The following is a 15,762-nucleotide window of genomic DNA, read 5'->3' as shown; positions in this document are numbered from 1 at the left end:
TTAACATCTACAACCCCGTGGTACAAAACTGCATGACACCCCCACCTCATCCCCCAAACCCCAGCTTCCACTAAGTGAATAGTTTTAAGGTTGTGAAGTCAAGCAAAGTTTGGAGATGTCAAAAATAAGACTGGTCCTGACAGACCTGATCTGCCCCATTGTGCGTATGCATTAATGACAAAGTCTTTACAGAAAACATCCTGCACTACATTGCCACGGGACCTCTTGCTCATTCAGTGCAGAGAACTGAACTGCTCAGCAGCGGCAGGAAAAAAGAGGCTGCTGCTGCCTACGCGATCCCTCAGCTGCCTTGTTGCAAACTGCAAAAGGTATGTGATGAAGGAGGCCAAGACTGCAAGGACAGAAAGTCCACTCTTGTGGTTAGATAAGCTGAATAGTGCCTTAGAGAACTGGATTTTACTTGCATGTCTTCTAGAGTTCCTCTGTGGTGTAAGGAAAGTCATTTAATCCCAACTTTTCAGCAGTAAACGTTTGCCCGAGCGCCTGACTTCAGTCTCATTTGTAGTAGTAGTGAACACTCATGGGTGCAGATGGAAGTTGTGGCTTGGAAACATTAACTGTACGGTATACTAAAGCACTGAGATAATGCAGTCCTGGCTGATTCAGCCTGCACCTTCAGTAATAACAAGGCTTTTTGTTTTTATTCTCTCTGTGCCTCAACTCCTTCATTATCTCCTAGAACGTGGAGATTATACCAACCTCTTATCTCACAAGGATGTTGTGAAACATAATTACATCTATGAAGCACTCAGATACTATCATGATGGGCACCAGAGGAAAAAAAAACATTAGCTAATTAATTCAAAACAGTTTGAATAGTGTGCTGAAAACAAGGCATAAGTCCATAACTGAACAAAGAGGTGGAAAGAAAATCCTGAATAGTGGCTCACTAAGTGGACACAGTCCATTCCGTGAACTGAAATTGGCAAGGAAGGCTACAGAAATATAATCCATAATCATGTAATTAATGACTACACCCAACAGCATGAGAAGGCTGGATTCAGGTTGTGTGTATTTGCACGTTTTTGGGTACTTGAGTTTATAACCTTAATTTTCTTTTCAAATAGGAGCCTTCTATATACAATAATAGAGATGGTAGATGTACTTAATTTGAACAAGTAGGAACAATCCTCTCATCACCGTTTAATGAAACATTTACCTTTTAAGGGTATCAACTGCAGAGAAGGGAGGATGGAGAGCATATACTTTCAAAATTATAGCTCCATGGTAGAAAACTGTTCTTCCTAAACCTCTCAACTGCGTAAAAATCCAACTGACTCCAGCTTCCACTGTAAAAATTTAATGAACTAAGCTGAAAGCTTCTGTCAAGTCCACAGAAATAAATGTGCAAGTCCTATTATCAAAGGAAAAAGCAGCATCATTGAGAATTCTGAAAGGCTGCAGGCATCATTTGGTGCAGTGAGCCAGGTCAGCTCAGTAAAACATTGGAACCAGTCAAATGCCATCCAAGTTGACTGTTTACTACACTTCTTCATGTTGCCATCCATACCGAAAGTTGTTTTGATTAATTTGTTAAGTAAAGGCTCTTTTACTTCAAAAAATAAATGCAAAAGTCATGTCAGGAAGCAACATCTATATGTGGGTTCTGTAGATATTGAATGTTACTGCAATAAATGATAGTCTAAATGGGATATAAGTGGAAAAGTTCCAAACATTTAAATTACCAAAAAATCCAAATTACTAAGAAATAGTTATTAGACTATTACACAATCACAGGCTAATTGTAGCCATCTCAAAAAGCATTCCATTTTTGAAGTATGCATCCTTTTGTGTTTAAATGTTAATGGAAGGTACACAGCTAAATCCATATGTGGTACTTTGAAAATATATAGTTTGGCATTCTCTTAAGCATTTGCTATTACTTTTACTGTTTTTTATAAAAATTAGAACTATATTTCTGTGCTGCACAAAATCTTGGTTCCTAAAATGCAAAGACTTTTAGATCTGTAACAAAAAGCAAGCAGGCAGAAAGGGATTTCTTAAGATTACGTATCCTTTGTATTAACATCTGTTTTAGCACATATTGGAAGGAAAAACATTTTTAACGTGCTGTTTGTGTTTGTTAATGGCCATCTTTGATTTCCCTGGATTATAATAAAGAGTCCTTAAAATAAAAATATAAAACTTATGCCCACTGTGGTAAGTATGAAACACAATATATTCCTAACCTAAATTATTTAAACAGGACTGTTTAAAATTTATGACATTACCCTAGAAAGAGGCACACAAAGGATGAGTCATATTTTTGAAAATTTTCATGTGTTATGCAGCAATGATTACTTGCAGAGTGGCTGATGAAATATTTGGAAAGGGAAAGAATAATCTTTCCAAATCAAGTTACATAACTTTGATGTACATAAATTTAATCCATTCAGTAGTCCAAGCAGAAGAGGAGTATTTATGGCCCAAGCACAAAAACCTAGAGCTCTAGTTGTAATTCTTACTAGGAAAGCAAAACTGGAACAGGGAAGATGAGGGAGGAGGGAAGAGGAAAAATTCATCCTTGTGGAGGTAAGCGATGCTTACGGTGCTGCCTTTGCTGGTTCTGTATGTAAGAAAATTGAATACAACTTAAATTGCATAGAAATTCCAATGCAAATTAATAAGATGATTCCATGCAGGCAGCTGTAAATTCAGGATGCTTTTAACAGAGTCTACTATGTGTCAGCCCTGCCTATTTTTGGTCCTGAGCTGACCACTTATATAAGAAAATGTTAGAAGACATGGAGACGTGGCACCTTTCCATCAGCAGACTGGGTCCACTTGCTATTCCCAAGGGACTGCTTTGACCTTTGATGCCTCTGCAGCACGCGCAGCTCATCTTATCAACTTACCGTATGCATATCTCATTGGGTATGTGTGTGTACGTACTTATGTACATGTGCATACTCATCAGAGAAGGATGAGATTCAAAAAAAGATCAAATTTATCTCTACTATATTTCATCTGAGAACAATCTTTACAGATGCCCACTATATATTCAGAGCTAAAGTATCTGAAACTCCCAAAATAGATTTAACTTCTGACTGTCGAAAAACATCTTTAGTACCATCTTGGAATTTGACTTAGGAATAGCGTATTTTCAAAACTCAATTACAGCAAATTAGCACATACAGCTATATAACAAAACCTCTTCAGAAACGAACAAATTTTGTCTAGCAGAAATAATTATAACAAACAACAATGGCAAAATTCCCTAAGTAAGCTTAATTCAGCCCTCACCTGTGCACACACTATGCAGTACTCTGAATCACAGAGCTACAAGCCATATTTTCCAGGCTATTGCTGGTCTCAAACTTCTCGCAGAAGAGCTGGGCCATTACCTATCCAGCTGTATAGCCCAAGAGCTTTGAAATCCTTACCACCCTGAAAGAAGGGCAGTTGTGCTCGAGACCCTTGCTGTCATCTGTCACCCTCTCTGGATCTAAACAAAGTGGCTTCCTCGCTGCGGCTGCCTTGGCCTGCTAGCAGCAAAACTCGGGACACATTTTCTTGCTTTCATTCAAGGTGTTCACAGCTGAGAAATCACTGTTCTCCTCTCAACAGTGCAGTGTGCCTAGGTTGGACAGACTCTCCTAAAAATTCAATTAGGGGCTATATCTGAAGTATAACAAACTTGTACTGAAAATGACCAAATTCTGCGTTTGCCAATGACTTAAGAATTAGACGAACTTGAGCGAGGTTTTATAGGAATGGCCAAAGACCAGCTTGGTGCCAAATTTCAAGTAATTTTTCAAAAGCACAGAGAAACTATAACACTACAAAGGGAAGATCATAAAAATTCAATACATACAAACCAGCGTATTCTCCCCTCAATCTGGTTCACAGAAAAAAGCTGAGCTACTTCAAAAAGACAAACACACACAAATACATATCTAGAACACACACATTATAGCCTGAGAGGAGGTAACCCAGCATAAACTGGTTTGGCAGAACTGATAGTTGATGCTACCAATGTCACCTGGAAGTCCATCATGATGTACAACCTACTGCCAAAGCTTCCTTACGATGCAAAATAATGCAAACATCACCTGGGTGAAACTTGAGGAGTTTACAAGTCAAAAATAATGGTTTTTGGCTTACATATGCACCCCTAAGTGAATGCCGTATTATGACATGAGAATGCATCAACAGTAATAGCAAAGTTATACATACCGAATTTTACTTCTGTATTTCTGGTACGTGCCACACAAACATTTCTAGACTTCACAGAATGGTATTCTTAATAGTATCGACAAGTGGGCTAAGTAAAATTTACCTGCAAACTGCTGCAGAGTTATGATAAATTACTTTCCTTCACACACCATCTTCAGTGATTAATAATAGATACGACTTCAGACTACTGCAACAGATTTTATGTGATACAAGAGGAAACAAATAACGTTGTAGTAACTAACCACAGGCAGTCCAAAATCCCTCCTCGACATCCCCAAACTAGATAAACATTTTGTCCTATTGTTTCACTGTTAAATTAAAGAAAAAAAAATTGGTAATTTATAAATTGATTTACTTATTTCAAGCATGCAGAAAGTTCTAAGCTTTAAAAATAGACATTTTTGAGAAAGCATTAGCAATATAGACAAGGATCATACAAAGACATACCAAGTAAGCAAATGGCAACACACAGAACACTGCAAATAAAATGATTGAGCCTTAACCAAACTGGGTCCTGACATCAGCTGAGTATGGAGGGGCACCATAATCCAGAGGAATTATTTTTTAGCTGACATTTATGTTAAATTATGCTAATTATTGTGATTATGCTAACTATAGATGACAATCGAGAGCAAACAGGAAATGGCCAGGAAACAATGACTTATTTTTTTAAAAAACTCTATTTGCATACATAAAATACAAAAACTTAAGTAGGATTTTTCAAGTCTGCAGTTTTGCTAAACAGCAAATAGAAGTCATAAATCATGTGGAGTAACTGCTGATTAAGTATTCAATGAAAATTATATGATATTCTTCTTGTGTGAATAATACAGAGTCAAACAAGGTGTTACATTCACTCAGAGGTGTTTGGATACATCAACAAATCGTTCTGTGTAATCACTATGATAAAATAGTGTGAAATCCCATAGCACGGAAGAAAGGCAGGGACAGTGGGGAATGCCAGTGCCTGCAGACGGCTGAGCTTTCCTTGGGTTCTCTGACCTTGCCACCCGCTCTTACACACAAGTCACAGCCGAGGTTTTCAACTACTTTAGCACCGAAGAACTGTAGGTTTTACAAGAAAGAATTCACAGAGACTAATTTTTTTAGCTAGTCTTCAATAAAACTTCAGGAAATTGTATCTTTATTATGGAGGAAACTTTGCCCAGGCTAATTGAATGCCATTTAAGAGCAACCATCACTACAGAGGCAACTTGGCCGACATCAAGGTGAACGCTTTCATTTTTAGCAGAGATAAAACACAGAAACATAGGTCACAGAATGACTGAAATTTAGTCATGTGTTACACACCCAGCTAACAGACTATTATTTTAACTACTGTAAATGGCACTTTTTTTTTTTTTTTTAAATCTAAGAATTCAACAATGAGATTTTTCAAATTATTTAAGACCTGGATATTTAAAAACAGAATAGAAGCATGACTTGTTAGGCATACACACTAAGAAGCTACATTTCATGTATTTTAAAACCTTGAAAAATGCTAAAGGGCATTCTTTCTAAAGGCTTCTCTTTATTTTCATGTGCAAAATGGAAAAGTAATCAACATGCTAGGAAAACATCACTTTATCATCTTCATGAGTAACCTTTTTATGATTTTACCAAAGTTAAAATTCATATGGAACCATCCTAAAGCACTTTAAAATAAGACACAAGAAATTTTAAAAGACAGCTTAGCCAGCCAGCCTGGGTACCACAGTTCCCCGTTTGCTCCTCCCACTCAGAAACAACTCTCTCATAATTATAAGCAACTTAATGGCTTTGCCTATTGGAAATCCAGTGGACACAAAGTCTGCCCAAAGAACATCATATGCAAGTTCTAGTCTATGCGTTTTCATTGTATGGGGGGGAAAAAAACCCAAGCCAGAAAATGTGTAGAAATATAAATGAAATAAAGGAATTGAAGCTAGTGATGTGGAAGATGTTAGAAAACAGGAGCATGACAAGCAAGATTAGCTATAAGTAATCTCTCCTGGTCTTGGGAGTACATCTCTCTCCTACCACTTTTACCTGATAAGAATTCTGATCTAAGGCAAGCACATCAACTGAGATGATTCCACAGGAGTCAAAAGCGAGGTAAGCGGGGAGGGACAAAAAAAAGCAAGATCATTAGGGAGCAGCCGACAAAATTACAGACTGATTATTAGACAATTACTCAGATAGATGAAGTTACACAAGATGCTATCACAATTATCACAAAGTTATCACAGTTACAGTTTTTACTCTAATCCTAAACATAAGTCCATTAGAAGTTGGGAATTAAATTACTCCTGGAGCCTGTTTATTTCAGTTATCTTAGTAGAAGGACATGAACATGTGGTAGAAATTTGTCCTTGCCTAAAATTACTCTGCTCGTACTATGTACATTATAAACATGCAGACAGGGAATGGCACTGCCAGATGTAATGAAGGGAATAAGAGGACAAGAACAGGGGTGAAGAAGGGAAAGGCTTCCTAACACCCCTTTCACACATGCTAACGAAATATCATTTGCTGGAACAGTAAAAATTCATAGCACTTCAAGGTCCAGAAGGACTAGCCACAGCTGTGATGCATGTAGGAATACATGGAAAAAAAAACAGGAACAGGCACTGAGAAGTGAGAAGTCTGACTCAGACAGATAACCCGATACTGTAAAGCAGATGTGGGGTGAGAAAGAAATGCAGATCCACCATCACGGAGAGGTATGATATATAGTCAGCACCATATTGCACTGACGGAGCAATATAATGTCACTGAAGGAGGAAACATTTCTGTAGTGAAAGGAGATAAATGTCATGTCACTGGTATAAAAACAAGTAAGCTACACAGGGACTCAAGAGATTTCTCCCCCCACCCCAAGCTCCCCCAAAAACCAAAAGAAACACAACCAAGAACAAAGGCAATGAGAAGCATGAGAGATCTCTGAACTAGAGGTGCTGCCTGCAGATAAGAATGAAAGGCCTTCCACTAAGAAATGAAACAACAACAGAACAACCAAACGTGGGAGAACACTGCTCATAGGGAGACAGTTCTGACCAGGCTGGTGTATTTTATTATTTCTTTACTCATTTGCATCTTTTCCCTTCCAATATCAAGAATACAAGGGAGACTGTGCTCTACCCAGAGTCCCATTTTTGCATCTACTTTGTCTTTCAGTTCAGAAAGGACTGCAAGCTTTCAAATGCTGGAAATTCCTCTGGCTCTAGTCCTCGAAATAAAAATACCATGCCAATAGAAACACTGGAGGTCACCTCTTCATCTAGCTCAAGGAGAATGAAGAATTCAACAGAAAATATTCTGAAGTCTCTAGAGCATTTTGGTGGCCAACGTAACAGCAGCTACAATTCAAAACCACTGCAAGATGATGAGCCATATGGGAATTATTTTCTGAACTATTAAAAACCTGTTCATTTGCATAATATGTAAGGACAGAAACAACAAATAGAAATTAATTCCTTACCACTGGAAACCAGAATTCTGATTTTCAACTGAAAGGATAAGATCAGGCATTTCCAAATTAAGACGACTGCAGAGAATTTAGTGCTGTTTCCCCTTTCTGAGAAGCCACATTTCAGACGGCAAAGTAGAACAAATAAAATCCTTATTTATTTATTAAAGCCAATATTTTGACTCTTGTAAACTCAGGGAAGTGAGTATCTCATTGAAGTGTTTCCAGCTATACAAACACAGATCGATATCCTTGAACTGAAAAATACAGCATAAAGCCAAGGACTGTACAGAAACAGAGGCCACTTATTCAGGCATCATCACTTTCAGCGCACGCAAAAATTCCCAACAGAACAAATGCTTACAGTGCTCTCTTCTCTAGAAAGCAACTGGAAGAGGAAAAGTACTGGGGAACTCCATATTGACGACATCCATTTTCACTGTTTGTATTTTTCCTCAGTTTGTAAACAGAAGACTTGCTTCCTCTACTCTTTCCACTTGTAACCTGTTAAAGTTATCCCAGGCACCGACAGTCAAGATTATTTCTCTCATATCACTATCATAAAATTTTAACTACAATTCTTTAAGCTCCACTAGTCCCTCAATTAACTTACATGCTTCCAGCCTTCAGTTTTTAATAAGCATTTATTGCTTGTGGCCACAAAAGTAACCTGATTCACTCAGAAGACCGACAAGGAGGTGCGAGGCTTACCTCATTCAGAGTCTGCTGATGCAGACCAGTGCCCCATGCTCGCATGCTGAGGCTCTGTGGGAATGGAGAAAGAAGCAAATTTGGGAAAAGTGGTGACAGGAGCAACAGTTACAAGCAGCTGCAGGAAGAAATATTCTCCTTCCTATTGCTTTGGTTCCTTCTGTTGTTGGGGCTCTCTGAGATGGGAGGCACAGGAGGTATTACATCTCCTTTGTTCTTTTTCCTTGATGCTGTGCTTCATGTCCTTTTCTTGTGCGAAAGGTTAGAGGAAGGAGAACGTATTGTTACAGGGAATAAGAAGCCAGAGGTCTAAGGCAGTTGTGGATCCATTCATAACAGGCAGGAGACTAAGAATTATGAAGAAATGAATCATCTGGGACTTATGCTTTCCAGGTATTTTTCTTCCAGTTGTGAACGTTCATTGTAACTGCAGAGGAAACGGCTGCTACTAGGACAGACAGAAGAATCAATTTCTTTTTCATTTTGGGCATTTTATTTGAAACTAATCGAAAGACCAGAACAGCAGCATTTAGAAAAGGTACCCAGAATAACAAAGAATCTTCTGTTGATTTCAAGTCACATGTTACTTACATACAGAAACTATTTAATTTCAGTAGCTTATAGTCATAGTGATACTGATCAAAGGCACCTGCAACTGTCTTGGTTGCACATGCACTGTAGTAATTATGCATGCAAATGAGGAAATGAGACATTTTTGTGGTTGATCACCACTATAATTACTATAACTGAATATACGATCATGGTAACTGTACACACAAATTACACATGCATGCAGTTTTAAAAACCAAGTGTTGCATTCATTGTCTCTATTTTGATAATGTCCTATGGAAACACTCCTCCACTGAAAACAATAAAAAGTGTTAACTTTTTAAAAGATGTATATTTATTCAACTGTCTACTGAACATTAAAAAAATATAACAATCCAGTAATTTTGTTTTCCAAGCTGATATATCAGCAAAATCTCACCACTGTCGTAAGATTTACCAACTGGAAAAGAGTAAGACATTTTAAAGATAGCCTCTTATTCCTCCTTTTTATATGTATTTATTAACCTGTAACTTCAAAAAGGTATTAAAGGATAGGTAATTATTTGAAAAAATAATGCATATGATCAAAATTTTTAAAAAGAGCTGAGCTACATTTCCGTTAGCTCATCACAACTCCATTAGAGATAAGTGGAAATATTTTAAAAGTTTGGATTTTTATCAACCTAAACACTTAAATATACAGGATTTGATTATACTTCAGACCAGAAGAGTTGGTGCATTCAAACCCATACAAGGTATTTTTCTAAGGTACATAAACAACATGGAAAATATGCTTTCATCTCTCAAGCCCAGATTTTGATCCATCCATATTAACATAAGGAACAATTTTGCTAGGGCAAAAGCATTTATTATTAAGTATTTCAAAGAATATGACAGAAGTAATAAAATATTTAGATATTGCTGTATTCTGGCAGATCACGGCGTAGTCGTATTGCCTTCAGCTTCTCTACTTTGATTTTTGTTCGCAACAGTTCTTCTTCCAGTTGCTGCTTTCTTTTCAAACCATCCCTTTTTTCTTGGACATAAAGACCGATTTTTCTTTGATTTTCTAATATTATTTGATGCTCTTCTTTCAACATTTGTAACATCTGTGGGTCATACCCACACATTGGTCTAAAGCGTTCTCCAACCTCAAGCCTAAAAAACTCATCTCTTCTTGGTACAGGAGAAGGAGACATCATCACTCTCATATCAACTGAAGACACTGATGTTGAAGGAGACCTTTCCATAATGTGCACCAGCTGGTGTTCTTCCTCTTGTTCTAAGTTCTCATTTTGCTGTGAGTCTATAATCAAAGAAGGAGGAGGTTTGACATCCTCTTCTGATTGCAACTCCATCATGACTGTCGCGGGATGGTGATCCAACATTGCCTGTGGTGAACTGGTACCAGCAATTGTTTCTTTATCGATACTAGCACTAGAACACACAAAATCATATTTAAATAATCCATTAAAAACTATTTTTAAAAGGCGTAGCTGTAAGTAACCAAAGCTTCATTTGAAATACTACTCTGCTATCTATGCCTGGGACTCTACTTCATTACATGAACACCACCTGTACTCCTCCTTCTTTCCACTACACATATACAGCTCTGTCTTATTCAGATTCTATCGCTATAAAGGCAGTATAGCCAACAGAACTATCCTGGTAGGCCCTTCTTCTGACACTGGAGAAGCAAGAAGGGCTGTTAGTGACAAACGGATATAAAAACAAAGCAGCAGCAAGTGATGCAAGTGACAGAGGAAAGAGCTTATGTACTATAATGTGATTTCAAAAGGGCATAAATTTAGACTGAGCGGACTGTGGCAGAAACATTTCCATCTCCCAAACTTACTCATCTCCTCCTGTTCTAATGTTTCTGATTCATGCACCCAAGTATTTGTTTGGGTTTTTTTAATGTAAAACAATCACTGAATAAAATTACACAAAGAGCCTTGGGAGAAGAAACCTGAGTGCAAATGATGACCCTGCCAGTAGATTAGGGAATCAAGCTAATCCTTGCTCCTTCTCTTTGAACTGGTGATCTCAATATTTTTCTGAAGCTTCAAGAGAAGAGACAGAAATTTTTCCATTAAGAACAGCCTATACTTCTGTGTATTTCTTTTCAAAAGTACAACGCCCGCTTGACTCATCTGTCTTTGTGTAAACCCCTGAGTCAGCAGCACCTCAAATCATGATTTGACATTACATTGGCTTTGATGATAATAATGGCTCAAGCTCTTCCTGCCTACTTCTCTACCATCAGTTGTGTTTGAAACCCTACACTTCTGCATATCACTCCTTTATTCAGGTAATGTTTTTTAAGCCAGATCAGCTTCTTGATCTATTTAACGGTACAGATCTACAAAGAATACTTTCAGCGTGACTGGGAAAGCAATATAGTGTAACATGGGAACAGGAATATATTAACCTGGTACTGATACCGAAGACAGTGGATCATCATGGCCATGACTCTCTAAAACAGAGCCTGTAACTGATGGTTGCAGATATGAGACATTCCCCAAACCGTGAAGAACTGAGCTGCTGCTTGCAGCTAAAGGCAGCGAGTGGATCCATGATTAATGTAACATTCATGGATGCTCCCCAACCCTGGAGGACCTGAGTTGCCGTCTATTAAATTGGGGGGTGGGAGGTGTTTGTTTACACGTTTTAAACTCCTTGTGAGCCCTACAATCCACAAATTGAGAAACACTATCTGATTATTAAAACACTGTCCTGGTTAGCAGTAGATGTGGGTTCAAATTCCCAGAAGCAAAGGAGAAATTTAATTTGTACATCCTACTTCTCGTGTAAATGCACTAACTCCTTAATCAAAAGGTGGCATGATCACCTCTTCTGCATCTCCCATGGTCTTCAAAACTCTTGGTTTAAAGGAAATAGGCAGTCATGGTTGCAATTTCCAAAAGACCCTGATCTAGTTTGCCATCCATTAACATGAAAGTGCAATTTCTAGAATAAAAGCATGAAAGCTTCTCAATACTCAATTATAAAAATGTTCAACAGGGTCAGAGCAATGTATTTTCCAAAAATTAATCTGTCAATGACCCCAAACTATTTTAACTAAAGATTTAAAAAAAAAAAAAAAAAAAGAAGAGTCCATCTGAGGCAGGTATTGAAAATAGACCTTCCATTTATTCCCCAAAGAAAATGCCAGGATAATCTTAATTCTATCGACTGTTACCTGAGCTGCCTATAGAGTATCAATCATATCACCTTACTCCCTCCTCCTCATGCCACAAAGCTTCACCTTTTCCTATATACCTCTTTCTCACATTCCTTTTCCTCCTCTCATTGAGCATCGGAAGTATTATCCTGCACACAAATTTTCACTTGTTTTCCCCAGTGCTGACTGTAATTCTGGGCTTCCCCCTCTTCACAACCGCAGCTTCTAATACAGCTTCCCTCCTTCTTATTCGCTGGCTCCTGGCCAGCTTCTAGCCTGAGAAAAGTGGAAACAACCAGCAGGAGAAGCAGGTCATTCTGACAAAAGGAAACAGAGAGAGAGCAGAAAGAGAAAGTGAGGGAGGTTAAAGAGAAGATAGGCAAGATTTAGTCTAACATAGACTAGAGCCTCCAAACAGTGAAAAATCCATCTCGAAGTGTAAACCACACGGAACTAGAAAGATTACTAAATCTTCAGGTAACTCTGATGAGGCTTTTTTTTTTTTCTTAGAGTCAGTCTCTTAAGAGGAAAACAATTAGACAGCAAAGAGAGAAAGAAGGAATTGAGAAACAAAAGAGCCGCCTGTATGGTGGTTACTAATGTTGTTTCTGACAACTTGACTGAAAGAAAGACAAACAGTTACCACAATTGGGGGATGGTGTTTATAACCCTGCAGGCACCCATGATCCACCAGGTTTTGTTTAATCACAGCGAGCTAGAAATTGCTTAAAGGTGCGATTAAGAATTTGGATTCATTGTATTTCCATCCTACAAAACCTAAGCCATATCCTGGTGAGTTAAAACCCAATACAGGGTTTTGAAAATTAGGGTACAATGCAACTCAGAGTTAAAATTAGAACTATAAAATAATGATGTATTTGGGCAGGGAAAAGAATCATTTAAATTATATTCTTTTCCTTCAGCACACAGTGTATTGGCTGTTCCTAGGAACAACCATTTTGGGTAAACAGTAATCAAGTCAATGTTCCCAGAGCCATAAGGGACTGCAAAAAATCTTTAAATTATAGGAGACAAAGTATGGAGATCATTAGCTCTTAATCATTCACAAAAAGCGTCAGTGCTTTTTATAAGCCGATCTACAAACCAAAGTTCTCACACTATTTTTTTTTTCCTCCTTACAAAAGTTAGTAGTCAAGACACTGCAACCTTTATTAGCGCAATTAAAAGCCTTGTTTTGTTCCAGAGAATTCTTTGGAACGGTTCCTCCAGGGGCATTCACCAGGAGCAGCAGTGCAGCCCAGTTGCTTCAGACTTCTTTACGCAAAGGACCCACAACAGCATATTTTTAGAGCATCTGGCGTGTTGAGATTTAGACAATTGTTACCATTCAGTTCAACCAGTGGCACCATGAATCCAATTCAGTGTGTGTGCGCATGCCAGCTTTTCTTAGAGTGTTACGCTGCTGCACCGACTATCAGTATATCTGATTAAAATACGGAAAGTTCGCGTCCCATTAATCTGCTTGGGAAAATAAGAAAAATCAGAGCTTTCTCAAGGTTGCTGGGGAGTTATTTGACCCTTTTTTCCCTCCTCCCTAGCTTAGTTTTTGTATCTGGAGGAACCAAAACCTGACCCAGGCATTTTTTGATCCCTCAAGGACCAATACAGAACCAGCAGAGTGTTGCAAGTCAGATATGAGGGGCATTAGCCAGCTGTGGGAGAAAGCCTGCATGCTGCCTGCCTGTATTATGTCTGGCTCAAATCTAGACAGTGTGTCTCACTTTACTGAGCAGTTAAAAAAAAAAAAAAGGCTACAAAAAAAGAAAACTTCTAGTGCTGTACCTCTCAGTTTCTCTCTGTATTTAAACTACCTAACACACGATATAGAACTGCTTGGAGTTTAGACTGCAATTAGATTTGCTCCAGTTTCAGGGAACCACCATCAATGCAAGAAAAGTATAATTTAAAAAAACATTTGCACTCACAAAGGCACTGTGGTGTGGGGAGTCAATTTTTTTTTTTAAAGGATTGGGATCAGTTAAAAACATAACATGCAAATATCAGAGTAAATGAGAGAAAAAAGGTGTATGAGTAAGGTTTCTTAGCTCTGTGAACTAACTTTATTAAAAATCTTCTATAATCTGGTAATAGTTCCATATGTTGCAAAATGACTGCAGTATTACCTTAAATGGAGGAGAATAGCCATCACTTTGCCAGCGTTTGAATAATCTGCCTATTAAAAGGTAGGGGAGGGGTAGAGGTTGGAGCTACTATTTCTCTTTGATTCCCTCTTAACCCTCACTTTCCAGAGTATGACAAAGACTCTGAAACAGGCTTTGAAAGAGAACTGAAAAAATGAATACAGTGCTAAGTCACCATAAAGCTTCCCATACAACAAAAGCAATATTATTTTGTCATTGCTCCCCATTTGGGGATTTTATCTGATAAACATTTCCTTTAGGAGCCTGAACACAAGCAAAGCGTTACAGAGTAGATAGGAGGCGCCATCATTTTCATTCAGTAACAAAATAAAAAGAATCGTCTCACCTTTGAACACCGCTCCTGTCTCTTAAACACACATTGGAAATCTGTGGAATCATCTCCACAACTTTCTTGGTTGGCTCGGAAATGCTGCTTTTACAATCTGAGTGAGTCTCCTTTTGCTGCAATAGCTCCTGTTTGGCATATTCTTTGAGCCTCTTGTACAGCGTGCGCAGGCCCTGTGCAGTGCGAGGAGGGCGATCTACTCCGATGGCATTGTAGTTATCAGCTATGATATCCCAGCATTTGTTTTTTTCCACTATTACAGAATGCTTATTGGTATGTTCCTCGAGAATTTTAACGTACGGCTTCACGAGTTTTAGCAAATCGAGCTTTTCAGATAAGGTAAAATTAGAAGATCTGGCCTTCCCAACCATTGTTATCTTTGAATTAAGGAAGCCGTTTCTGAAGCCACCATGCAGTCCCTAGCTCTGCTCAGCTCTTTTTCACAAACAGAAAAAGATCAGGCTTAACTAGGCTAGTCTCATTTAGGCCCACGCCTACAAGGGAGGGTTTATTAAAATTCCTTCAGCTTAAGCTGACGCAGGTTCAGGAAATCTGCTTAAGCCAAGCCTGACCTACATAAGGCTTCAGACTGAAGAAGACGAGAAGAAACAAGCAAAATACACTTTTGTATGAAGAGACCAGACATACGCAGGATTGAAAAACATAAAGGTTTAAAGATTAGCACGTTACCCAGCTAAAAATTACCTAATTTAGCTTGAGTAACAAGCTCTGACACATCTCCCTAGCTCTCTCGCACGTATCTCAAACTGAAACCGCGCTCGAGGTGATTTTACGTGTAACGATGTCCCCCAAAAAAGCAACAATTGCTTTGTGAAACGCACTGAGCGTTACAGGGAGCGGGAGGCGAACGGCAACGGCGGCGGGCGAGGGCGGCGTGTGTAGAGAGCTCCCTGGCAGAGCCCCCGGCCGCCGCCGCGCTCCCCTGCGCCATTTGCATAATGCTGGTCCTGCTGTCAATCAGGGGCGGCATATCCTCCAGCCGGTTAGGTTACACTCAGGCGCGGGCTTCGCAGTAAAGCTGAGCTTCTCCGGCACTTGGCAGCCCGCTCCAGCTACCTACACAGGGGCTTCTTAAAGAGGCCGCTTCTCTCGGCGGCCGAGCCCGCCCACGCCCCCGGGGACGGCGACAAAACGCCAGCCCGCG

The 15,762-nt window shown here is 38.9% G+C and overlaps 2 protein-coding genes across 2 annotated transcripts in view; both read right to left on the bottom strand.

Annotated features, from left to right (window-relative positions):
- RAD54B (RAD54 homolog B (S. cerevisiae)) overlaps window positions 1-15,762 on the bottom strand; it is a 65,855-nt gene that overhangs the window by 31,337 nt on the left and 18,756 nt on the right. The window lies entirely within an intron of this gene.
- Window positions 9,470-15,033, bottom strand: FSBP (fibrinogen silencer binding protein). Its single transcript, XM_009324419.1, has 2 exons — window positions 14,598-15,033; window positions 9,470-10,342 (listed from the first exon to the last, which is right to left on the bottom strand). The coding sequence occupies exons 1-2, from the start codon at window positions 14,966-14,968 to the stop codon at window positions 9,817-9,819; spliced, it is 897 nt and encodes a 298-aa protein (XP_009322694.1). The 5' UTR covers window positions 14,969-15,033; the 3' UTR covers window positions 9,470-9,816.

The sequence above is a fragment of the Pygoscelis adeliae genome, unplaced genomic scaffold, assembly GCF_000699105.1.
Source record: "Pygoscelis adeliae isolate BGI_AS28 unplaced genomic scaffold, ASM69910v1 Scaffold145, whole genome shotgun sequence".
NCBI lineage: Eukaryota > Metazoa > Chordata > Aves > Sphenisciformes > Spheniscidae > Pygoscelis > Pygoscelis adeliae.
The sequence above is the reverse complement of the archived record's forward strand: the minus strand, read 5'-3'. Positions and strand labels throughout refer to the sequence as shown.

Excerpts from the sequence above, each read along its gene's own strand:
- FSBP (XM_009324419.1), bottom strand. The coding sequence starts at position 14,968 with ATGGTTGGGAAGGCCAGATCTTCTAATTTTACCTTATCTGAAAAGCTC. Across the intron at positions 10,343-14,597 it reads GACAGGAGCGGTGTTCAAAG|TGCTAGTATCGATAAAGAAA; the intron begins GTGAGACGATTC and ends TGTGTGTTCTAG.